Here is a 26,900-nt window from a genome sequence, read left to right on the forward strand (position 1 = left end):
TTTCTCGGTAAAATGACGATTTAGGTACACGATAACTCAATAAATACAGCATCTATTAGGTAAGCAATTATGCTCATCATAAAAAGCATGATCGACTTAAGAAACGGTTTTCTCATTTTTTTTATATTTTGGTCTATTTCCGATTTTAGGCATCATTTTGTGCAAATAGGCGTTTGTGAATTTTAAAAAGTTCATTTTGATCCCTTATATGGTCAATATCTCAAAAAATAAGGCCAATATCAAAAACTAAAAAAAAACGTTTTTGGAATGGTGTCTCAAAAAAAAAAAAAAAACAAAACAAAACTTTTTGAGAGAGTGTTTTTTGTTATGATGTACCGAACAAAAATTGCAAAAAACTCACTTTTTTGTGATTTTCTTCATAATTGTTATTTTTACACCAAATCTGTATTTATATTAAGATTCATTGATGTCTTGCCTTTATAAAAATGTATACTTTTATATGTCTTGCGTTAATAATTACAAAGTTATGGCACTTTTACTACATGCATGTCTGAGAGTACACAGCTGCCTTAAATGCTACCTTGCTGGTCAATGGCCTGACGGTGTTTTTAAAATGTAAGATATTTTCCCTAATATTAAAACTAATATAATGAATGCAGCAATTAATATTGCCTATTGTTTTAATACACTCAAAGTGTATGACGGATAATGTACTCGTGCAAATGCATTCGTCAAGATAATTGCACTTGCCATGGAGTTATATTGCATTTAGCTCTCGAGCCTATCGGCTCTCGAGCTAAATGCAATAACTCTGCGGCGTGTGCGATTATCTTGACGAATGCATTGCACTCAGTTCATTATCCTTATCATATTTTGTCCATCTCATCGGAGGACTTAAACAGGTGTGACCCTGATTTACTTTCCCGGTAAACTGACTTTCGGTTGTGTGTAGTCTTACTTCTTCAAAAGTGTGTCATATATTTGACTTAGGAAAGAGGGGGACAAAGACCCTGAATAGAGAGGAATATGTCCTCAGCACCTTGATTGAATGTGGATTCAGATGTCCGCAAGCAAACGTACGTGCCTGCATAGTCCTAAACTGTTTCCATGTTTGGAGGCAAGCACACATAGGGGGAGGGTGTATGTATGAATACTTATACACTTGATACCCCAGATGATGATGACATATATCACAGGTTTTCTAGACATTGCTATCATTTGTGGGTATGTGTTTACCGCCAAACGATCACACGCACATGACATTTCACATTTAAACCGTGGACCACTTTGCAAACAGGGGTTCATCCTCGGTTTCGGAAGTCTGCAAATGACCGCAATTGCAGGTATAATGCATTGGCGAGATAAATCCTCTACCATGCATTAAATATTATATAAAGCATTGTCCATGGTTGCTAGGTAAAATAGCATCTCATACACATACACACAAAAAATGGCAAAAAACGTCCTTGGTAAGTCGATTGGAAGCTGATTCAGACATCCATGTTTGCATAGTCCTAGACTGTGTCCACATTTGCAGGCAAACACACACAGGGGTGTGTGTGTGTGGTGTGTTTGGGTAGGTGGGGTGGGTTTGGGTATGAAAACTTACACTTGATACCCCTGATGATGATGACATATATGAGCCCCTCACAGGTTTTCTAGACATTGCTATCATTAATGGAGATATAGAGAGTCCATCTCCATCAACCTGAAATGATAAGAAATATTACCTGTAATTAACCAATGCTATGGGAGGCTTCATTTACATATTCAAATATTTTAACAGTGATCTGATTTTACTTTGCTTGTTGCAATTTGCACCATTTAGCTACACCACTGGTAGAGTGTTTACCAAGTTTCCCACAAGTTTAAGCAAAGTTCGAAAATTTGAATTTGGTTGGAATTCCAAAATCTGCCACAGTAGGCATGCGGTTTCTAAATGGAACAGCCCAGTATTATTTCAACTTTATAAGATGAGTTGACCTCAATGTTTATCAACAAAGGCAAGGGACTGGTATATCGATATGCTTGAGCGAACTGCTTACAGCCACTACACTATTGGATAGCTTTAATGTGATGTGGCGGGAGGGCTCTGAGCAAAATATGATGTGCTCGCATACTGCCAGGCAAAAAACAATGGAAATTGTGATGATGCGTGCACATACTGCCAGGCAATCACGTCAGAAGTCAACTCATCAATAAGTGCCTGATTTTTACATTTTGAGCAAAATGTGTTTTTTTTTCACTTTACATTTCCCTACCATATTATCTTGTGGATTACTGTGCAGTTCTCCTTTGTATTTCATGAGTTCCTCTTGAAGCATGAACTGTCTCTGTTCTGTCTCTTTTCTTATCATTTGTAATTCTGCTTGTGATTGGTTTCTTTGTTCCAATGCCTACAAAATGTATAATAATGATGATAATGATATAAATGATGACAATAATGACAATGATAATGATGATTTGATATCTGTACATGACCCCAGCAAACACAAAATGTTTAGCAGAAAATGTTAAATGTAGGGTTATATAAGATGTAAATATTTATGTGAAAACATAACAAAATGTGTTAATTATAAAACCTTTTCATTTCTTTAACTTACAGGCTTAAGTCCAGGGAAATTTGTTCATTTTTGGAAATGGTCTTTAGTTTTCATTTTATTGACTAAAAACATCAATTTTTTTGGCCTAAATATAATATCTAATGGTCCATATTTCTAGTTTTTTAATGATATGACTATTTGAAAAAAAAGAGAAAATGCAATGACAGTAAAAACTTCCTTTTCCAAGAACCTGTATTTTCCAAGAAACAAACACAAAGTCACCAAAAGTGAACAATGAAATCTCAAGGTTTTAGTAACAAGAACATGTTAACCCCATGAGAACTATCTGCGGATTGGCCAAAATGAATATTGTGTCAATTTTGATCCAATCAAGGAGGGTATTAATAAGATCATCTGTAAATGAAGTTTGACCATAAACAGTTTAAAGCCTAGTCATAATTGGCAATTGAAATGAGCATTTCAAGTTATCAACCAATCACAAATGCTGTTAGATGACCAGTAGTGTCCAAGGAGTTAAGTTAAAACGTAAGTTAAAAACGTCCTTATGTTTTAAAATGTTAAAATGATCTTAAGTAGCATCTTTTTGTAAAGCATATACACATGCGTACAATGGTGGTTTGTCAGCACACATGTGACACAACTGCATAAAAGCACCGATGTCATCTTCAATTCCGGATGGGACCAAGTATATTCCTTTTGGTAAATTGTTTCAGTTTCATTTATTTCACTAACAGTAACAAATCGAAATACATAGGCAATATAATGAGAAAAATATTTGATCTGAAAGTGTGGGAACCATATAGAGCAAATGCTTGACATAAATGGTCACAAAGTATTAAATGGTTTTATTAAGAAAAATAGTAAATTCACCAGAAAAAAGATGGTGCAAAACAAGGATAGACATATTATGTGACATGATCAAGGGGAATTGAGTCGGATGTCGCTAATATTGTTTTTGAGATATTGGCAAAAATAGTGTTCAAATTCTTTTGTTTTATATTTGATAAAATTGCTCGTAACTTCGTAACCAGATGTCCGATTTTGATGGGGTTTGCATCAAAATGTAACATTTGTAAACTGACAGAAAATTATGTAAAAAACTTCTAATTGAAAATTGCCAACATGCGACTCATTCCCCTTGATCATGTCACATATAAGACAAAAACTATCATGTAGGTATGAGAGGGAAACGTCAGTTAACACATTTGCTAGTCAGCCAAAATGGCCTAAACCGGCAATACAAATTTACATTGAAATTTAACCGCTTGCTCAAGGAAACCTACATAAATATGTTGTCTAAACTTCACTTGACCCAAATATATGATTTTTTTGGTGATGAGAGACTCGCACATGGAATTTCAGAGGGATTTTGATAGCAGTTCCATTAAAAAAAGCTGCTATCGTCATGAGACTAAGATCTAGAAACACCCCCGAAATGCTTTTTTTGGGAATTTTGCTAGCTGAATCTTTTTGATGAAAGTCAATCTTTGACTAGATGTAACTTTGCTACGGAAAGTGCTATGACAAAAAGGTTTTCAGTGTTGGCTTTCTTTTCTCAAGGGCTTTAATTTGATATATAAAATGATGCAGTTTGATGGCAAATTTGAATTCACCTGGCATACCTATATCATGTGCAGACAAGACATCACAAGACATGTGAACATCATACATGATGGCAGCTAATAAATAATTAAATTTGATTTAAAGCTATTTTTAAGGGGAAAAAATTGATGATAATATTAAAAAACAGAATTCCAAACAGGGGCGTAGCCAGCTTTCTTGGTCGGGGGCAAAATAAAAATTTTGGGGCACAGACGAAAAAAAAATTGCAGTTGCGTCATACATACATATACTGGTTTTGTTTTTTAGAGAGACTGTACATGTCTTTGAGCTTCAACAAACGGCTTTATTGGAACTATGTGCATGCGTAGCGCGCAAATCAGGCCCGTATGCAGCCCCCAAATTTGGAAAAGTATACAAAAAGTTCCAAAATATCAGAATCAGGTTTTTTACACTCTTTTGGACAAAAAAGGTCCAAATTTTGTCCACTTTTCACAAAATTGCCCCCCCCCCCTGTGGAAAAAAGTCCACTTTTTCAAAATCAGCACCCCCTAAATGAAATCCTGCGTAAGGGCCTGGCACAAATATTTTGTATTTTACACTATTTTCACCCATGACTTGGATGAAAAGGGCATTATTGTGACAATGTGCGCAAAAACTGTGTATTTTACAATATTTTGGCCCATGATCAGGGTGAATTTTCCTTTCCCCTCTAGATTTCCTCTTTCAGTTTTTGTCAGAGGGGCACTTTTTTCTTTCAGTTTTTTGTCAGAGGGGCTATGCGCCCCCCCCCTGCCACAATCTTAGCATCAGTACTCACATTATTAGCATCTCTATTGGATATCTGTAATTCTTGCCACATCAACTGGTAGTTTCTCTCCGTTGCTGACAAATCCTTTTGAATCATCTCAATGGTGAATTTCAAGTCTTTGTTTTCGGCCTCAAGCTGAAAAGACGAGTATAACGTGCGATGTAAATGTCGCGATAGTTGTGTCAAGGAATGTAATGGATAAATCATATTATGTGTCTGCAACATTGCTATGGCAACACCTCCCTGAAAACATCATACGAGTTTACAAAAAAGATGCTGAAGTTTTTGCTCTCATCATGCTTATTTTTTTAGTATGGGGGGACTTCTTCCACTGGGTGCAAGGCCCACTTTTTTACTGAAGGGGATGCCCCTACTATCGACAGGTCCCAAAATAGTATTCTCTAATGGTATATAGCCCCTATATCTGGCAAATTAAATAACTTCTTTACTGCATGTCAATGGTAATACCATGATCAAAATTAATGATCAGGTGTGTGCAAAAAAGGGTTTAAAAAAAATCTCATTTGTAACTGCACAAACTTCAATGTGGTGTGCGCCCTTGAAGTGGTACGGTCGGACCTCAACATCGCTCCGAAATTGTACCGCTCAAAGTCAGGCTTTTTGTCACATATCCAAAAACTGACATTCTGAAGCTTTTAACATCCAGGATCATACTGGGAACATTAGTTTTGCGATATTTATTGCTTTAGACGGTGAAATTTGGACTTCATAAATCATCCTGGTCCAGCGTGAGTCGGCCATCTTGATTCACACGTCATCACACTGACTGCAGCGTAATTGCGCAATGGTAATGGATTCCAATATGGCGTGCTAAGTTGCTCTCCACGGGTCGTGTTGTGAGTAGGATTAGCGCTGGTATTTCCCAGTGTCTTCCCCTATGGGCGTGCCCTGTTATTCATTCACCATGTTACCAAGGATCTTCGTGAGTATTGCGATAATTTTATTTATCATTGAGCCTCAATCTGCGTGTGAATTTAGCAACGAATTCCATGGAAAAAGAAAAAACGAGGGTAAGACTCAATCAGTACACCATACTTCATCAGTGGATGTGTTTATCTCACACGAGCCTTGTGTAGATAGTAGTAATGTAAATTATACATACATGAGCTTTCTCCTGCTTGAGCAGGCATACAGTTGTAAATCAATATGGTTAAATGATCTGAATCTTAAGCATACACACTGGAGTATTTTACTGTTAAACTGGATTCAAGGAGTTGGTCTGAAACCGAACATGCACACAGTGTTTAAATTTAATCACCTACCTACACAATTGTTCATAACTAGGCGTAGTAAACCTCTTGTTGAAAATTTGAGCAGATCAGGCATTATGTATTTGGCCATTCTCTTGCTTATGCAAGCAGGAGATTGTGAGTTAAACCCAGGGCCCTTTGATGACTCCTGCTCAAAGTTTCCATGTGTTGTTTGTAATTTACCATGTACCTGGGAACAAAGGGCTATTCAATGTGATGAATGCGAGGGTTGGTACCACTCAAGTTGTATGGGAATGAACACACTCAATTCACGAAGTGTTAGGAAATTGCAGCATCTCCTGGGCCTGTTGTAATTGTGGCCTCCCCAATTTTTCCACCTCACTTTTCTCACAATGGACTCTTGAAACATCAAATAGTTTCTCATGTTTGAGTAATGTTTCTGAAGATGATGTTGGGCCTCTTAGTCCACCTGTAGCTTCATCATCTCCCAAGTGCTCTCTGCCGAAGAAACAGAAACCCACCATCCGTAAGTGTAAAAAGCCCCAACCCAAAAGGCAATTGAAGGTCATGGTGGTAAACTTTCAGAGTGTGAAAAACAAAGTTGCCGGGCTGGCAGCATGTTTAGATATCCATGAACCCGATATTGTCTTAGGGTCTGAAACTTGGTTAAACCCAGATGTGGGTAGTAAAGAACTATTTCCAGGTAACTACACAGTGATTAGAAAAGACCGTAAGGACTCACACGGTGGAGTTTTAATTGCACTGAAAAACGACCTTGTATTTACCCATAAACCGGACCTTGATGCAAATTGTGAAATCTTATGGGCTCAAGTGCAATTGGTAGGTTGTAAAACATTAACCATATGCTCCTTCTACAGGCCACCAGATAAGAAGGAGTCCCAGTACCTGCAAGAGTTACATGATTCATTGGCAAAGATAGAAAATCCTAATGAAGGGATACTTTGGTTGGGAGGAGATTTTAATCTCGGTGATATCAATTGGACCGATCAATCGATCAGACCTGGTCCAAACCCCAGGAGTGTATGTCAGCAATTAATTGACATAGCTAATAATTTTAACCTGGAGCAAGTTGTGAACAAGCCTACCCGTAATCAAAACATCTTGGATCTCTTCTTTGTCAATAATGAAACTCTTGTTGAGAAGTCATGTGTTTTCCCTGGTATTAGTGATCATGACGGAATTCCAGTTATCACCATGAACCTTAGCCCTAAAAGATGTAAGCAAAAACCTAGAAAAATATACCTCTTTCATAAAGCCAACTTAGAAGGAATGAAATGTGAGCTCAAAGAATTTGGTGATGAATTTGTGAAAAAGAACACACACGAAGAGTCAGTAGAAATTCTCTGGTCACAGTTCAAAGAAAATCTGTCGTCCACCATGGACAAGTTCATTCCATCCAAAGAGGTAACCAGCCGGAATAAAGTACCTTGGATCAATAGTAAGGTGAAAAGATCTCAGAAACAAAAGCAAAGAGCTTATAATAAAGCCAGAAAGAGTAATAATCAAGAGGATTGGGACTTATTTAAAGAAAAACGTAAGGACACACACCGGGTGACAAGAACCTCCCATAGAAGATATATCAGAGATTTTTGCATGGAATCAAAAAACAATTTTGGTCCTTCGTTAAGAACTTGCGCAATGATACTACTGGTATTCACACCCTCAAAAACCAGGGTGTCATGGAGACTGATAATACCAAAAAGGCTGAGCTTTTGAACGCTCAATTCAAATCCGTTTTCACAAAGGAAAACATGACCACGATGCCTGAGTTTGAATCCAAAAACACTTCCTCTATTTCCAATATTGTGGTCTCAGTGAATGGGCGTTACAAAATTACTTGCAAATTTAAATCCCAATAAGGCCACAGGGCCTGATGGGATTTCACGCGTGTTTTGAAGGAGTTTGCTCCTGAAATTTCGCCCATCCTTGCCTTTATTTATCAAGCATCCCTTGATTCAGGGTCTTGCCCAATGACTGGAAAAATGCAAACATCTCACCAATTCACAAGAAGGGGGAGAGAACCAAGGCAAGCAATTATAGGCCTGTTTCTCTCACCTCAGTTCCATGTAAGGTATTAGAACACATCGTTCATTCGCATATCATGAGTTTCTTAGATAAGCATAGCATTCTTACAACATCGCAACACGGTTTCAGAAAAGGCCACTCCTGTGAGACACAGTTGATTCAGACCATCCATGATTTTTCATATTCTCTTAACAACAAAACTCAAACTGACGCCATAATCATGGATTTTTCCAAAGCGTTTGATATGGTACCGCACAATCGTTTACTACTCAAATGCTCTCAATATGGTGTTAATGGAAAAGTAATGGATTGGTTGTCTGCATTTTTAAAAATCGCAACCAACGTGTCGTTGTGGGAGGAGATTTTTCGGCTGGGCAAGAGTGGAGTCTGGGGTCCCGCAAGGAACGGTCCTGGGCCCACTCTTGTTCCTTATTTACATCAATGATCTGCCGGATAACCTACACTCTACTGTACGTCTCTTTGCGGACGATTGTGTGATTTACAAAAATATCAAGTCGTCAGAAGATGCCCATAGTCTCCAAAAAGATCTGGAGACACTATCATCATGGGAGAGCTGTTGGCAGATGAGTTTCAATACAGACAAGTGCTTTGTTTTAAGAATACCAGCATCTAGAGCTCGATAATTACCAAATACAAACTTGGGTCTACCATTCTTCAAGAAACCACTCAACACAATTACCTGGGGTAGAGATTCAGCAAGACCTGAAATGGAACTCACACATAAATAAGATAACATCCTCCGCTAGTAGAACACTTGGTTTTGTGCGTAGAAACCTAGGGGCATGCACGAGAGATACTAAGAAAGCTGCATATACAGCTTTAATCAGACCAACACTAGAATATTGCTCGCAATATGGGATCCATATTCAAAAGAACTCATACAGAAGGTGGGGAAAATCCAACGTAGATCAGCCCGTTTTATACACAACAACTACGATTGGAAGGAGAGTGTTACAGATCTCATGCGTAAATCCGAATTGGACATGTTATCAACAAGACGTAAAATTTCAAGACTCTGTATTCTACACAAGGCCATAGGGGGCACTTAGCATTACCAGTGCAAAACTACTTACGGCCGACCCAGAGGCTCACTCGCAGATCAGCACAAGGAGCATATATCGAACACCACACCAGAATTGACAGTTATAAGTACTCTTTTGTCCCCAAAACTGTAAGGGACTGGAATAGCATTCCATCCAACATAACCAACATCCCAGATCCTGATCACTTTAAGATCACATTGGGGGACTTCGTCCGAGTACAGGATCGAACCATTCATGACATTAGGGACTAAAAAGTCCAAACAGCGCACACCACTATTCCTATTGCGTCTTGTTCCTACGAGGGATGTTGCATAGTATCCAAGAAGAAGAAGAAGAAATATTAGACCCTAGTCTACTAATAACAAAAACAAAATAGTGCAAAAATGGTGCATTAAATGGCTTCAATTGGGGCTTCATTTCTCATTGGAGCACATCTCCTCTCAGACACCTTGTGTTGTGCAAGTGTGCACATCTCTGCACCCACTCAATGAATGGTCTCAAAACTACCCCGCTTCAAAATTATTCCACCGCCCTTGGATACACTCTTTTATGTCCATGCAAACATGGCAGCTAATATCCAAGTTCTCCCCATATAAATTCTTTGACTACAACCTACCTTGTCCACTTTCATATCCTTGCTATCAATTTCTTGTCTGGCTTCATATAACTGACTATTGACATCTTCATAATCCCTCAGTGCGGTCTCCTTGTCTTGCTTGTATATCTCTATCATGGTATCTTTGTCCAACTCTATGGATTCCGTGTAGCTGGCACAGGAAATAGTACTCTACAAGAAACAAATGTGGCAGCAGCTTAGGAATATTTTCAATATGGGGGGGGGGGCTGACCAAACTAAATTTTGGTTGATGACCCATTCTGGGGAGTGTCCAAGGTGACTCTACAATTTTGCAAAAATAGGTAAAAACGCAAAGGCTAGCCCTCCTCCGGTTCCTAAACCTATGGTTGTATTCATAGGCAGTGGAATGCAGTACTGTAGGCCTATATTCTCTATCCAGAAAGTTCCCACCTACTCTTTTGTTTAAATGCAACTTGAACATTTTTTCACCTGTTTTTTAAATCATGGTCCAATTAGAGGTTAATAACTGTGCATCGGTTATTTGGAGGGCATTGTGAAAAATCTAAACATTTTGCCTTTGGAACTGAGGAATATCCCGAGGGATATTACTGATGCAAAGTTATTAACCTCATTCATAACCGGCACTTTAATCTCTTCACCTTACAAAATAACACACAATTTTGCTCAAAAAATAGATGATTTTTACATCTTTCCTTTCCAAAAATCGATCAGGCTAAAACAGGACGACCAACAACAAAAGTGCGTATCACAATCTGTGCAAATATGGTAGTGCGCAATCCAAATATGGCAGCCAGCGCATGCGCAGTTTGTTAGGCGCACAACAACACGCAAACGCCGGTCAATTGTGTGCGACATTGGAACATTACGCATTTTGCGGTCAATTGTGAGATATTAATGACTTCGATTTGCGTTCACGTTTTCACAAATAACGAAATGTAATTAGATCGCACGCAGACCCGTACGTAGGAGTATGTTTGGGGGGGGGTGCTGATTTTGAAAAAGTGAACCTTTTTCCCAAGCGGGGGGGGGGGGAATTTTTTGAAAAGTGGACTTTCTTTCCAAAATTTGGATATTCCGTAAAAAACTGTTTTTTTGCTCGCCACATTTCATAAATTCTGACATTTTGGGGCCTTTTGTACACTTTGGCAAATTTGGGGGTTGTTCATTTTTACTGCTAGTGCTAGTTGCGACTACTGCTAGTCATGAATACAACCATTGTCAACTTAGTCACCCAACTCTAACTCTTACCTGTCCATGGACCTTCGCCATCTCCATATTGATATGAATTATTTCCTGGTTCTTTTCTTGAGAGAGTTGTTCATTTTTACTGCTAGTTGTGACTACTGCTAATAGTCACGACTACAACCCTTGTCAACTTAGTCACCCAACTTCAACCTCTCTATGGACTTTTTCCATCTCCATTTTGATATGGATTATTTCCCCTTGTAACTGGTTCTTTTAATTCTTAAGAGAGTTGTTCATATTTACTGTTAGTCGTGACTACCACTAGTCGTGACTACAACCATTGTCAACTTAGTCACCAAACTCTATCTCTCACCTGTCTATGGACTTTTTCCATCTCCATTTTGATATGTGATATTTCCTTCTGTAACTGATTCTTTTCTTGAGACAGCTTTTCATTTTTACTGCTTGTCCTCTCCAGACTGTTTCTTTGTGAGTTCAACAGATTGGTGATTCTTTTCAGCTTTTCTTCATATTCATGAACCTTCTCAGATTTCTATAGCAAATCAAAAAAAGAAAAAAAATCAATAATGCACCATTAATTAACATAAACAATACACACTAGTAATTTAATATATTTAAGAAATAAAGGGCAATGCATTATCCTTTACACGCAAATAATGTGTCGAGGCAGTAAAAACATAAATAATGGGTGAGGAGCAGCCGAATCCATTATTTAACGTTTTTACTGCCGAGGACACATTATTTGCGGGTAAAGGATAATTATTTAAGAAATAAAGGGTGCAGCATTATCCTTTACACGAAAATATTGTGTCCGAGGCAGTAAAAACGTAAATAATGGGTGAGGCGCAGCCGAACCCATTATTTAAACGTTTTTACTGCCGAGGAGTTGTTTACCTCAAGGTGGAGCGCCTACGCGTATCCAAAGCGTAAGTGATAGCGATATTGCAGAACGCGTAACCAAGCGTAATGCTTTGCGTAGAATGCGTAACAACGCTAATATACTGCATCACGCTTTGCTGTGCGCTGTGATGCGAGAAGAACATAAAATTTGTTACCCTGGCCACTTTATTGCTAATTAATGGTCTTTCACGTGACGCGTTTCAACAAATCACAGTGCGCGATTTAGAATAATGGGTCGTGGGGGTAATAGAATTTAATTTAAAGGTTCTGTAACCTACCTTTGCACAGTATTTTTGTGGGACCTAGTGAGAGCACATCAGACACACCATAATTATGCATTCTGAATAGGAGGAATGTCCTTCTGATATCAAATAATTTGTGATTTTTTTAAAAATTTGCAATATAATACAAACTTTATGGCAAATTATAAAAATTTACATTTTTTTGACATTTAACAGTTCTGGAATAAATCTAATGCTATGTTCTTAAAGTGTATGACGCTGGGAGAAAAAGCCAACCATCATATGAAAATTTTAACCATTTGTATTGAAGATATACATGAAGTTTCCCAAAATACCTAAATTTTTTTAGGTCTTTTATGTATATGGGTGTATCTATATCTTCACAACTGTGAGGTAAGTATTTCAATTGGAAGTTACCCAATTGTCTATTGTATTGAAAACCCATACTCCCTCTGTGGAAGGCTTTAGGTAAATCTTCCTAGGAGGAGTGTGGATTTTAAATAGAATTAGGACTTACTTGCTTTGACAGTGCCTTGTACTTTTCCTTGTCTTTCTCAGTCTGATGTAAGCTGATATACAAGTCAAGAAGCTCATCTTTGAGATCTCTATGATCTATTTCCAGCTAGTGGATACAATGAAAGATAAAACACATTGAACTATAGACAAATCCAATTTCACGCATTCCTACACCTCAATGGCAGCCATAGCTGGATCCCCCCTTAGGTCTATCCCACCTAAAATGTGAAATGATATGGCCTTGGCAGGGATATTAAACTGCATTCCATCACCCGTGTTACACATAGACAAAAGAATGATGAAAGTTTACAACACAATACATATACAATTCAACATCAAATTTTAAGCGGATTTAATCCACCCAATTGGGCAGTAACAACACCAGTTTGGTGCAGACTGGACCCAGTAATGGCCGACTGAATTCTGACCATCACTTGGCTTGTTGGATTCGTCTATATATCGAAGCAGGATTTGAGTTGCTGAGTCGAAGTCCAGAGATAAACAAAAGGCTGCCAAGATCTGCCCCAGATTAAAATTTAGGTTCCACAGAATATAAAAACATGTCCTAAACATATGCTTCTAAAAATGTTAAGCAAAATCTTCAGGAAATGTATGTGAAGTGTGCCCCTTCCCTGGCCAGCTCAGAATATACAAATTGACCTAAAATTGAGGTTTACATCTTTAGACCCATTTAAGACCAAAATTAACCTTGATTTTGTCTTTTTGTAAATTATTGTATTGCGATATTTTTGTTATCACTTTGAACTATATATCGAAGCAGGATTTGAGTTGCTGAGTCTGAGTCCAGAGATAAACAAAAGGCTGCCAAGATCTGCCCCAGATAAAAATTTAGGTTCCACAGAATATAAAAAGATGTCCTAACATATGCTTCTAAAAATGTTAAGCAAAATCTTCAGGAAATGATTGTGATTGTCCAGCTCAGAATGCTTGGACCAAATTGACCTAAAATTGAGGTATATATCTTTATGCCCTTTTAAGACCAAAATTAACCTTGATTTTGTCTTTTTGTAAATTATTGTATTGCGATATTTTTGTTTGTTATCACTTAGGTGAATATAGTATCAAAAAATAACATGCATTAAAAAAGAAATATGCACACTAAAATAAGTGAAATAATACTTCCAATAATGACATTGATAACAAACAAGTAACACCAGACAGTATAAAAGTAGTTTTGATACTATTCTACCATGACTTAAACTCACATTTCACACCACCAAATAGAAATATGAGACATGATCAAGGGGAATGAGTCACATGTCGACCCTGGTCGAAAAATGTTTTTCACATGTTTCTAAAGAGGACATTTAGAGCTTTCAGAGACTGAAAACCCCATGTTGATACAACTTTTCTTTGCAAAGTTACATCAATTCATCAATCGCTGAAAACAATATAAAACAAAAGAATTTTAACACTTTCTTTGTTAATATCTCAAAATCAATATTAGCGACATCCGACTCATTTCCCTTGATCGTGTCACATATGGTAGAGTAAATTTTAATGATTTTAAGCATCCTTTTTCTTCTGTTTTCTATACAGAAACACTGGCATGATTTTGTATGTAAATTTGGTAATTCCCTGATGTCATAAACTTGAGGGCCCGTCGTAAAAAATAATAATATTTTTTTTCCAGCCAGAGGGATCAGCCAAGGGGTAATTTCAACCATCTTAGCTGTCACTAAGAACTGAGTCGCTCCTGTGAATAATAAATGATGTTTTCTTATAAAGGCAAATTTAGTACATATCTCTATGGGACTTTAATTTGGTGGTAGGAGATCTTCACAGACTCATTAACTGGTCAGTAACACCAAATCAACTTTAACAAAATTGAGTTAGCTTGAAATTCCCCTAGACAAGGAACTTACTGCTAATTGTCTTGTTGTAACCAGTACGAAACTCGGGGAGTTGATCCTGGTTGTGATGGCTATTTGTGGAATGTCTAGGGTGTGCGCTCTTGTAGCAGCAAAGTCCCTGATTTGTTGTTAAATGGTTTATGGAATATGGACAACCAGTAAAGTGTGCTGAGTCTTGTGGATCAACGTCTAGGCGTCGTGCTTGTGCGTAGCGCACTATAAATCATTGCGCTTTTATTTTTTTAACTGAAGGAGAAAAAATACTCTACCTGTTTATAGTTTTTCAGGACTATCTGGTAGTTCTTGAGTTTCTCCATATATGTTGCATTCTGATTGGCAAGATCAATGTTCTCATCCTGTAACTTGTCCAGGCTGTATGTCTTCTCATTGTTGTCTTGTTGTAGTTGATGATTATGGTTGGAGATCTCGCTTAATAGAGTCCCAAATCCCTCAGAAACTGAAAAAAATGTATGTGTTATGAATTAATTGGTCAGTTTGAATGAATACTAGAATTTACAAGCTACTGAATGAGTAAATGAATGAATGAATCAACCAACAAGCAAAACATAAAATGTGACAAAAGTTATAATGTGAATGAATGAATGATTACATGAATGGCTGCTTGGGTGAATGAATGAATGAACAAATGAACCAACCAATGAACAAACAAAAATCAAATATTAAAAATCAGCTCGTCAATCTGAATAATACTAAAATGTTAAAATCATATGAATGAATGAATGAATGAATGAACAACCAGCACATGAAAATAAAATCTTACAAATCAGCTAATCAATATGAATGAATACAAGAATGCACAAGCAAATGTGTTGTGATCTGTGAAAAACTTCACATTTTTCATTCTTGTAGACAAAAAAACATGGAAATTTAGAATTCTTTTTAGAACTGTTTTCATTTTGTACCTGTAACTTCAACATCAAGAAGGATTGAAAAAAATAAAGAAATAGTTTTAGCCTTTATTATCTTTATTAAACAAAATAGGATAATGCGACGTGTAAAGGATTTTCACAGATCACATTATATGAATGAAAGAATGAATAAATGAACAAACAAAGGCAGACCTGTATGCAGGATGTTTTTTGGGGGGGTGCAGATTTTCCAAAAAAATTGACCTTTTTATTCTAGGGGAGGGTCGATTTTGTTCCCAAAATTTTGACTTTTTTGACCAAAAACACAATTAAAACCCTGATATTTTGGGGATATTCTGGAACCTTTATAGTTGTAAATTTGCGTACAGGCCTGAACAAAGGAATGGAGGCAGGTTTATGTCTGTCATGTTTATACTGTTTTGTGATGTTTACTTACAGTTAAATACAGATGGACTCATAGGCATGTGAGGTCTTGGAGAAGGTTCCTTTCCTGTCACAGTCTTGTACACATGTGGATAGTGTTCATCTAGGCAGTCCAGGAAGGCATTGTAACCACGTTGACCTTTTGTGGTTATTACGTCAAGGAAATGACCTGGAAGGATGAAAATAAAAGAAAACATTGAGGATTGTATTTAAGAGTTTCATTTGTAGGACTGTTTCATATGATTAATGATTTTTTGATAGAAAAATCCCGGCAATGTTTTTTACTCACTTTCTGAGCTTTTGATGACTGGTTATGTCATCTTGATCACAGATGTCCAGGCTCACTGCACTTCCTGCCATGGTTTTCTTACATGATATGGTCTGTTATGGTGGATTTGTTTTGTTCTGTTAGAGATTCTTTTCTTTCGGCTCTGGAGTAACTCCTTGACTATGCATCTTATCAAATCCTTATCTTATCTTATCCTGCATACTTACTTGCTCTTTGTCTATCAGTAGGATACAATGATGACACCAGCATCTCTTGGCAATCCTCCATTGATAACACTCCTTGACTACGCATCTTATCAAATCCTTACCTTATCTTATCCTGCTTACTTACTTGCTCTTTGTCTATCAGTAGGATACAATGATGACACCAGCATCTCTTGGCAATCCTCCTGGATAACACTCCTTGACTACGCATCTTATCAAATCCTTACCTTATCTTATCCTGCTTACTTACTTGCTCTTTGTCTATCAGTAGGATACAATGATGACACCAGCATCTCTTGGCAATCCTCCATTGATAACACTCCTTGACTACGCATCTTATCAAATCCTTACCTTATCTTATCCTGCTTACTTACTTGCTCTTTGTCTATCAGTAGGATACAATGATGACACCAGCATCTCTTGGCAATCCTCCCTGGATAACACTCCTTGACTACGCATCTTATCAAATCCTTACCTTATCTAAATCATTAAGAGAGCACGGTGGCCGAGCGGAACGGGCCCGGACTCATAATCGGAAGGTTGCGGGTTCGAGCCCCGGCGACGACATCATGTTGTGCCCTTGAGTAAGGCACTTTATCTCGATTACTCCTCTCCACCCAGGTGTTTAAATGGGTACCGGCATTCTTAAATGCTGGGAAGGTAACAGACTCGCTGTAGAGGAGGTGTAGCGATCCCCTATAGCAACATTACATGGAGGAGTCTGGCCCAATCGCCAATGAAAGAGAGATGGGCACTCCGATCACTGTTTATACAGGGTCGTCTCCTTTACCTTTACCTTTTTACCTTATCTTATCCTGCATACTTACTTGCTCTTTGTCTATCAGTAGGATACAATGATGACACCAGCATCTCTTGGCAATCCTCCATTGATAACACTCCTTGACTACGCATCTTATCATCTTATCACATCCTTACCTTATCTTATCCTGCTTACTTACTTGCTCTTTGTCTATCAGTAGGATACAATGATGACACCAGCATTTCTTGGCAATCCTCCCTGGATAACACTCCTTGACTATGCATCTTATCAAATCCTTATCTTATCTTATCCTGCTTACTTACTTGCTCTTTGTCTATCAGTAGGATACAATGATGACACCAGCATTTCTTGGCAATCCTCCCTTGATAACACTCCTTGACTACGCATCTTATCAAATTCTTATCTTATCTTATCCTGCTTACTTACTTGCTCTTTGTCTATCAGTAGGATACAATGATGACACCAGCATCTCTTGGCAATCCTCCCTTGATAACACTCCTTGACTACGCATCTTGTCAAAGAACACTTGTATCTTGATGTTCTCAACAAGCTTCACCCGATGCTTGTCTAGTTGCTTCTGTATCTCGTCTGTTTCTGCCATCATCTGCTGAGTGATTGATCAGCTTCTAGGATAAATAAATAACCGATATGTCAAAATGTTAAAAATAATTACTGCAGGACATTATGTGATTGATGCAGAAAAAATGTTTTTTTAAAGCGAAATTCAGTCTAATAACGAATGTCAAAGGTTAGAGGTTGGTGATGCCCATCATAGGTTCCTACAGTAAATTCCATGATTTTTAACCTGTATGGTTGAAATAGACATTAGCAGAAAATCTGACCAAAATCACATGCCTCTGGGATTTTTATTTCAGCTTAAATCAATTTTGCCTATACTTTTGTACATATAGCCAGAATTGTCAAATTTCATGAGGGCATGAGGGAGGATATTTCACGAGTATCCAATGTTACATTTGGAAGGGGTAAGATTTTCAATAAACATCAAAATTGATGGACACCAATCATTTATGATGTTAATGACAAAAAAATAGGGGGAGGGTTGCAAAAAGTCCATTCAGGCCCCCCAAAAACCACCCTAGGTACTATGCTTTTCCAAGGGGGGGGGGGGGGCAGATGACAGATTACAGGTCTTTTGGATCTGTGAACAAGTAAAAGGGAGACTTTTGAAACTGACAAATGAAGGGTCTTTCTTGGTTCTTTGGTTGAAAATCACCTGAAAAAAGAAGGATGGCTTTAACATCTACCTAAGCGCGCAGATTGAGAAATAAACCTCCTTTTTTCAGTATTAGTGTCACAAAAATTGCCTCAAGTAGGCTGAAACTGATGTGCTGTAATTTCCATAAAGCAAACCATAAATAGTCCATCATTCAATATTCAAACAGATAGGGCTTTTCACCCAAACCACTGTGGAAGGTTTAAGGTTCTAGAAAAATGGTTGTATGAGCACATAAAATTCTAGTAAAAAAGTCAAATTATTTTTTGCCCAATTACCAATTGTTTTTAAATTTGTGACTAAGCTTCCTTACATTGATCTATACACAGAAGGAATATGTTCGCGCATTGTCATTTTCATGGTAGCTGCTCAGAACACAAAAGCACAAAAATACATTGTAGCACAAAGATTTCTAAGATTTGAGTCAAAATCACCATGGTGAAAATTACAATATTTTGGCCAAAAATGGCTGTATTTATAGGCAAAAAGTACCATATTTTGGAGCTTTTTGGACAAGATGTGCTCTATTTTGGCCAAAAATTGCCCATTTTGGACGAAAGCTGTCATCCCCCCAATTACAACCCCCCACCTATTTTCCCCAGAATAAATTTCCTGGTGTCGCCACTGCTCTCCGCCCCCTATAAAGATCACCTGACGCCACTTTTACTAAAGACAAGGTACAATGATACATTTGGAAAATTGTATGACCTGAAAACTGTTCACCCCAGACAGCTTGCCTCAGGCCAGGAAAAAACAGCACTTTCTGTACAATTGTTTATTTAAGGAAACAAAACAAAATATGTGTGGCAAATGAACAACCTAAGTCTTACTCCATAAAGCTTAGTCAACAATTTTGTAAAGTAAATCAATTTGATCTCAATTTGAATCTAGTATGCATGGCCAATTGGTACCCAACATTTGTCGGAAAGTGGATAAAGTTTGTCAAATCATAGACAAACTCATATGATCTATATTGTACAGTATGAAACTAAATAAAAATCCAGTGTACTTCTTAGGGAACAAACCAAAAGATTGATGACGTTCTATAAACGTAACTCAGCGATCCCCTCTCTCCAGAAACGTAATCCTGAAATGTCAAAATTTTTTGGTCGCATGATTTTGTCGTATGATGACACATCATACGGTTTTTCATGATGACCGAGTACAACGAGAATGATGATGCTAAGAGCTGAAGTGTTGCATATGGTATGCACCCTCAAATGTTTGCATTAATGTAATCAACTGATACAAATCATGAAAAAATGTTGATTGTTGCACTTTTTGTTAGAAGATATTTTTGAAAATGGTTTTGCAATGATTGTTTCTGACAAAATAAAAACTCATTTTCAGGAGGGAAAAATTTACAAATATAATAATGACACATTCTTCAGACCGAAGTTTTTTACCAACATAATCGAGTCGAGTATTTTTACCCCCTCCCCCTAAACGAAACTAGTTTTGTTTATAGGACCGTAGATCTTTTGGTTTGTTCCCTTAATATTAATACATTAATGTTATAGGTAATGAGTTAAGGAAAAATTGCATTTATATTTGCATAGATTTTGCGGTTGTGAGAAGTCTCCACCCCACCCCGGATGCCGGCTACCCTGATATTTAAGACTTTTAGACCCTTTTTGTACTTTTTTAGCCCATTTTTGAAAATATTCATAAAATTCTGCTCCCTCTTAAAAGTTGCCTTCCCCCCTCCCCTTACTCCCTGAAAAAAAAGTCCTGGCTACTTCACTGACCAGGCATCCCTTTTATTTAGAGTAAAGTATAAGCATTGACGTCAAAACACAATCTTTTGATTATTAGGGAATTCCCCCAAGATCAGACCATGCTTGTTGTTCATTGGACCATGTAAACAACAACAATACATATGACAACAACTTTCACCTGGTGTAAATACACCCTTCTTTGTTGTTGCTTGGGAATTCCCAAACTATAAATACCCCCACATTTATTTTTTACCAAAAACTTGGTACCATAAAGAGACATCTCTGTTGGGCTACAAACCCTGTTCTATGGGCAGGCAAATTTGCAAGTAGGGACGGTTGTTTGTTTTTTCATGTTGTTGTTATTTTATTTTTGATCTGGAACAGGCTAAATAGCCTTAAAAAATCATCAAAAGCTTGAAAAGTTTGAAAAACAAATGCCCCCATTTAAAAAAAATATATATTACTGGCCTTAACTCAAGAACCACAAGACCCATTGAAATATAATTGTGATTAGTAGCTTCCCTGACTCATTTTCTATAACATCATTTATTTTAATTAATGTCAAGAAGTACACTGCAGGCTTTTTTGTTTTTAGTTAACTGGCTAAAACTAGAAAATCAGCTGCTCAGTGCCAGAAGTGGGTATTATCCATGTGTAGCTGCCAAGTGTATATGACCACAATATACCACAATGAACTTTTACCCACTTCTGGCACTGAGCAGTTGAAATATGGCTCCGATCATGCCATCCCACTCGCCAACACACCTAAGTGATGAGCTAATCACCATTACCTTTTTTTAGGGAATTCCCCTCTCAAAGGGAATACCACATTACACCAACCAAATAAACCACTTAGCTAAGCATGATTAAGTTTACCAACCCTCCCACGACATGAACAATACAAGCCACTGGCGTCACAACTTTCAGTGACCGAAATATACCTTGCCATTTAAGGGAATATTTTGGGACATGTCCTTTTGTCCAACGAAGAGCCTTTATATAACCTTGACTTTTTTTTTGGAGGGGTGCGGGGATTCTAAAATATTGCCCCTTTCAATGTAAAAAGTAGATTTTAACCACACCCAAAAGTGCACTTCCTTGATCTTTTTAGATATTTTTACCCTATTGAGTAGACCTCATTTGAAGTTTTTGGGGTATGATTGGTAGTACTGGTCATGGAAATGTTTTTAAAACATTTAATATGAAAAAACATGACAACATAATTTTAAAAATGTTATTATAAAACCAGTACTGTTGCCTAAAAGGATGGTAAATGTTAACATTTGAACAGGTGAGGGATCAGTGCATGCGAAAAGCACGCAACATTGTGCAATTTATCCTATTTTGGCCCAAATGGTGGGTTGGGGGCTAAAAAGGGGGGATATGCCTACACAAGGGCAATTTATCTTCTATTAGGATTTTAGGGGAAAATGGAAAAATTTAGGGGAATACATATAACCCCCACTTCCACTGCATATGATTTGTTGCATAAATTATGTTTGAAATAGCAAATTTTTTTCTGATGCCAAAATCATAAGTTTCACAGTGATGAAGAGGCCGGGTAACCCACTTTAAAATAATTATGTGCTCAAAACAAGGTCAAAGTACTAAAACAGGGTAACAATGTTACAAGTTAAGTGTAGAGTGGCAAACAAACAAAACAAACAATGAAAACAATTTGACTTTCAACATTTTCAGTTAAATAGCACGAACCCTTTAAAAAGAGCTTCTATTCACCCATTGCGATATGTATTGTTGGTGATTATGTATTGTATTGTAACATTTGACATATAACTTTATTGAATAGAGATTTCCAAGATTTTTTTAAAAAGTATATTCACCTGTATTGTAATTAGGCCCCAAAAATAAATAACTGGGTTGCCCTCAAGTGTCAAAATTATGATAATCAGTCGAATTTTTTTTTTTTAATTTGGGCTTTTTACCTGATTGAAATATAAAGATCATACATGGTAAATAAAACCACATCTGACAGAGTGACTAAATGAATCTGTCTGTAGCCCAATTTAAGCTCTCAAAATTACAATTAAAAGTGCTGTAACTTTGTAATTATTCATGCAAGATACTAAAAAGTACACATATTTGGGATGGAAATTAGTCAAGAAATCTAGAAGAATTGAAGAAATCACAAAATAAACCCACAATATTTATTTTGCTAAAGTTTTAGCTCCATCATTCAAATTTGATACTTTGAAATACATGCATAAAGGGGCTGTGCATTATTTATATGTACCCATACCTATGCAAGTGTAGCAAGCAGGATATTGTGCATATTTGAATGTGTTTCTAACATTTGCGACACCTTTTAGGGCATAATATAAAACAGTGCCCAAAATCACTTGCCCCCCCCTTTGACCTGCCAAATATTGTTTGCCCCTCCCCTTTTGACCTGCCAAAATGCTTCCCCTCTTTTGACCTGCCAAAAAATTGTTTCGCCCCCTATAAATCGATCACCACCAGTCCACCATCATTGCACCACCCCAAAATACATATTCAAATGCCTTTGCGACAGGGTATCACCTTCAATTTTGCTGTAATGTTAAGTGCTACCTTATTTTTTTAAATGACTGCATGTGAATGGTTCTATACATGGATACAACATATTAACCTGACATTTAACATTTCAGTTAATTTGCTAGGTTTAGTACACAAACACCTTACAAAATGCCAAAATCTGATTTTGAATTTCTTTGATTTTTGGATTTAGCAAATCACCAATAGTGCCTGCAAGTCAAACATTAGAAATGAGCGATTCCATTTAAAATCCACACTACCTCTGTGGAAGATTTTGCAAATATCTTCCACATGGGGAGTATGAATTTCAAATGGAATGAGCACATTAGTAGCTCCATTTAGAAACTTACCCTCCCTCAGTGGAAGATTCAAGTTGAATCTCAGGGTATATGAAATTCTAATGGAGCTGCCTAATGTGTTCATTCCATTTGAAATTCATACTCCCCTTGTTGAAGATAAATTTCCAAAATCTTCCACAGGGGTAGTGTGGATTTTAAATAGAATAGCCCAATGCTACGTACCTTTTAAGTCAAGGTTTTCCAATATGTGACACGATCTGGTCCATGGGGTCCAAAGGAGGCATTTTTGAAAATTGAGTTACAGTAATTATTACATTATACATATACAATAGGCTATCTTTTTCTGAAAACACCAAATGTCTAGCATACTTGGTTCTAAAGTTATGACGTTTTTTGATGTCTATTTTCTTATGTATTTTATTGTTTTTTACTCCATATTTTTACCTTTATCTCAGTTCCAAATTTGCCGCCTTTGGCCCCCATGGACCAGATCGTGTCACATATGTTTCTTTAAGGGTAGCAACTATTTTAAACTGTTGCGAGCATGGTAGTGAGCTTTGGCAAAAATTGTATTGATCATTTCATAGCGAATGTGTAGAAGAATTCAAATATCACAGATATACTTTTGTAGGTCCTGTAGCAGTTCTTGAGTTATGTTGTAAAGAGGGCTGAAACAATAACACTTTTGTAAAATGTACATAACTCATTAACAATAATAAATCAAGCAAGTTTTTAAAGTATATGATTTGTAGAATGAACTTTTGGAAAACATCAAAATGTTATTTTTCAATAATATATTGATTTAGATAATGAAAATCATTTTTTTGGCTGCTTCGACCAACAATACCTTGTCTTACACCCTTTCAACAATAAATAAAAGGCAAACAAACTGGCATACTTGATTTTGCCTTATGGATATGTTTATATGTGGTTGAATGCACTTGACATACTTCTTACCTTAAACATGCAGATTTCCAATATCTAGGCCTATGATCCTCCGAATAGCAAAATGTATTGTATCCAAGGCTGTCCATACACCAACATGCAAATGGTTCATTCAACCTTTCATTCACGTACGAAACGGGAAGTTACCCCTGCAAATATCGAAATAACAGAAGCGGAAATGTAAGTGTGTGTACGGAAACCAATCTTTAGTGGGGTTAGTGGGAGCACCACTATGTATGAATGTCCGTCTCTGTAGCTGGCTTTAAGTAACTAATGAATGGGTCTAACTTTGCATGTATTTCCTGAACTTGCTCATTCAAGCATTAATTGAATTGTCATATATTTTTGTGGGCTACTAATTTTGTGTTTTTGTATATCTTTAAGGAATTGGATAGCGTTTGCACAGTATTTTTGTGGGTCGGGTCCTGAGAGCACATCAGACGTATCGAATTGCATTCTGAATACGAAGAATGTCCTTCTGATATCAAATAATTTTGACTTTTTGAAATACGCGATATAATACAAATTTTATGACAAATGCGCTCTCAGGTCCCACAACAAATGTGAAAATGTTGCTATCTGAGCCCTTAAGGTAATTCAAGCTATCTTCCCATTTTAGCCATGTAACTAAAAACTGCCCTGTGCTTCTTAATATTAATACATTGATCTTATAGGAGATGAGCCAAGGAAGCTATTAATCACGATCATATTTTCACAATTCTTGAGTTAATGCATCAAACAAAAGTTTCCCCAAGAAAAATCATGCACATGGGACAGAAATCTCCTTACAGAACCCACACCATTCCTCTTGTGTGTCAGCTTTGTGTCTCAATATTTAAATGCAAACACCACTATGTCATGCTTCCCTCCCTGTCACCTAAACTATTGAAAATAAATCACATGCAAAATATAAAAGATGGCAAAATGGCAAATGACTTGCAGATTGTCATGAAATGCGAAGTTCAAGAAATAAAGGGCAAGGCTCCGTACTGTGAAATTGATTGTTGTTGACAAATCTGGTTATACTAAGCAAAACCAACAATATCATACGATCGAATACTTAACAAGAGCACCAATGGCGCTGTGGCTCTGCGCTTTTTCGTAACAGTGAAAGTAATTGTTCTTGGAGTCGATTGTGCAATGTGACAGATCACATTCAATGGGTACATCTCATTTGCAGAGCATATTAGAATACATCAATCAATTTAGGGAATTACTATTTAGCGACATGAATCGAATCGGGTGGAATTGGATAGAAATGGGTCCAAATGGACCGAAACTGATCAAAATACATGGGCCAATGTCAAGAATAGTGTTGTCTGTTTATACTAATTTGATCTCAGTTGACCCCAGGTGACCCTGAAATGGCCTTCCAAAACTTTAGCTCTAAACAGTGACTACCCACCAGGTTTCATGCCTATTCAACAGTTTTTACTCATTTGACCTCAGATAACCCCTGGTGACCCCAAAATGACCTTCCAAAAATGTGACTGCAAATGTTGACTGCATCCACCAAGTTTCATGTCTGTCCAAAAGTTTTACTAATTTTACCTCAGATGACCCTGGTGACCGAAATGACCTTCCACAAATTTGACTCCAAATGTTGACTGTACCCACAAAGTTTCATGCCCATGTGACAGCTGTTACTAAATTGACCTCAGATGACCCATGGTGACCCTGAAATGACCTTCCATAAATTTGGCTCTAAATGTTGACTGTAGGCCCTACCTACCATGTTTCATGCTCATATAACAGTTTTTACTAATTTGACTTTAAATGACCCCTGGATGACCTCAGGTGACCCTGAAATGACCTTCCCAAAATTGGGCTCTAAATGGCGACTGTACCCGCCAAGATTCATGCCCATCCGACAGTTTTTACTAAGTTGAACTCAGATGACCCCTGGTGACCCCAAAATGACCTCCAAAAAGTTTAACTCCAAATGTTGACTGAACCCACCAAGTTTCATGCTCATCCGACAGTTTTTACTAATTTGACCTCAAATGACCCCTAGTGACCCCAAAATGACCTTCCAAAAATTTGACTCTAAATGTTGACTGTACCCACCAAGTTTCATGCCCATCCGACAGTTGTTACTAATTTGACCTCAAATGACCCCTGGTGACCCCAAAATGACCTTCCAAAAAATTTGACTCAAAATGTTGACTGTACCCACCAAGTTTCATACCCATATGACAGTTTTACGAATTAGACCTCAGATGACCCCAAAATGACCTTTTAATAATTTGACTCCAAATGTTGACTATACCCACAAAGTTTCATGCCCATACGACAATTGTTACTAATTTGACCTCAGATGACCCATGGTGACCCTGAAATGACCTTCCAAAAATTTGACTCTAAATATTGACTGCACCCACCAAGTTTCATGCCCATACAACAGTTTTTACTAATTTGACCACAAACGACCCCTGGTGACCCCGAAATGACCTTCTTAAAATTTGGCTCTAAATGTTGACTACACCCACCAAGTTTCATACCCATACGACAGTTTTTACTAATTTGAACTCAAATGACCCCTGGTGACCCCGAAATGACCTTCCCAATATTTGGCTCTAAATGTTGACTGCACCCACCAAGTTTCATGCCCATGCGACGGTTTTTACTAATTTGACCTCAAATGACCCCGGTGACCCTGAAATGACCTTTCCAAAATTTGGCTCTAAATGTTGACTACACCCACCAAGTTTCATACCCATATGACAGTTTTTACTAATTTGACCTCAAATGACCCCTGGTGACCCCGAAATGACCTACCCAATATTTGGCTCTAAATGTTGAATGCACCCACCAAGTTTCATGCCCATACGACAGTTTTTACTAAATTAACCTCAAATGACCCTTGGTGACCCCTGAAATGACCTTCCCCAAATTTGGCTCTAAATGTTGACTGCACCCACCAAGTTTCATGCCCATACGACAGTTTTTACTATACCCACAAAGTTTCATGCCCATACGACAATTGTTACTAATTTGACCTCAGATGACCCA

General features: G+C 37.4%; 1 protein-coding gene across 3 annotated transcripts in view; it reads right to left on the reverse strand.

The window, feature by feature from the left end:
- LOC140164744 (uncharacterized) overlaps positions 1–24,251 on the reverse strand; it is a 30,749-nt gene extending 6,498 nt beyond the window's left edge. The window contains exons 1-10 of one of the 3 annotated variants that reach the window (XM_072188102.1): positions 23,901–24,251; positions 17,587–17,786; positions 15,901–16,056; positions 14,844–15,031; positions 12,702–12,806; positions 11,395–11,574; positions 9,855–10,025; positions 4,906–5,031; positions 2,223–2,357; positions 1,571–1,669 (exon numbers count right to left, since the gene is read on the reverse strand). In XM_072188102.1, the coding sequence (XP_072044203.1) occupies positions 1,571–1,669; positions 2,223–2,357; positions 4,906–5,031; positions 9,855–10,025; positions 11,395–11,574; positions 12,702–12,806; positions 14,844–15,031; positions 15,901–16,056; positions 17,587–17,764 (1,338 nt within the window). In that variant the 5' untranslated portion in view covers positions 17,765–17,786; positions 23,901–24,251. The other 2 variants (XM_072188105.1, XM_072188104.1) reach the window with 2 other exon arrangements.
- Between the last annotated feature and the right edge of the window lie 2,649 nt (positions 24,252–26,900).

The sequence above is a fragment of the Amphiura filiformis genome, chromosome 11 (genome assembly GCF_039555335.1).
Source record: "Amphiura filiformis chromosome 11, Afil_fr2py, whole genome shotgun sequence".
In the NCBI taxonomy this organism is placed as follows: domain Eukaryota; kingdom Metazoa; phylum Echinodermata; class Ophiuroidea; order Amphilepidida; family Amphiuridae; genus Amphiura; species Amphiura filiformis.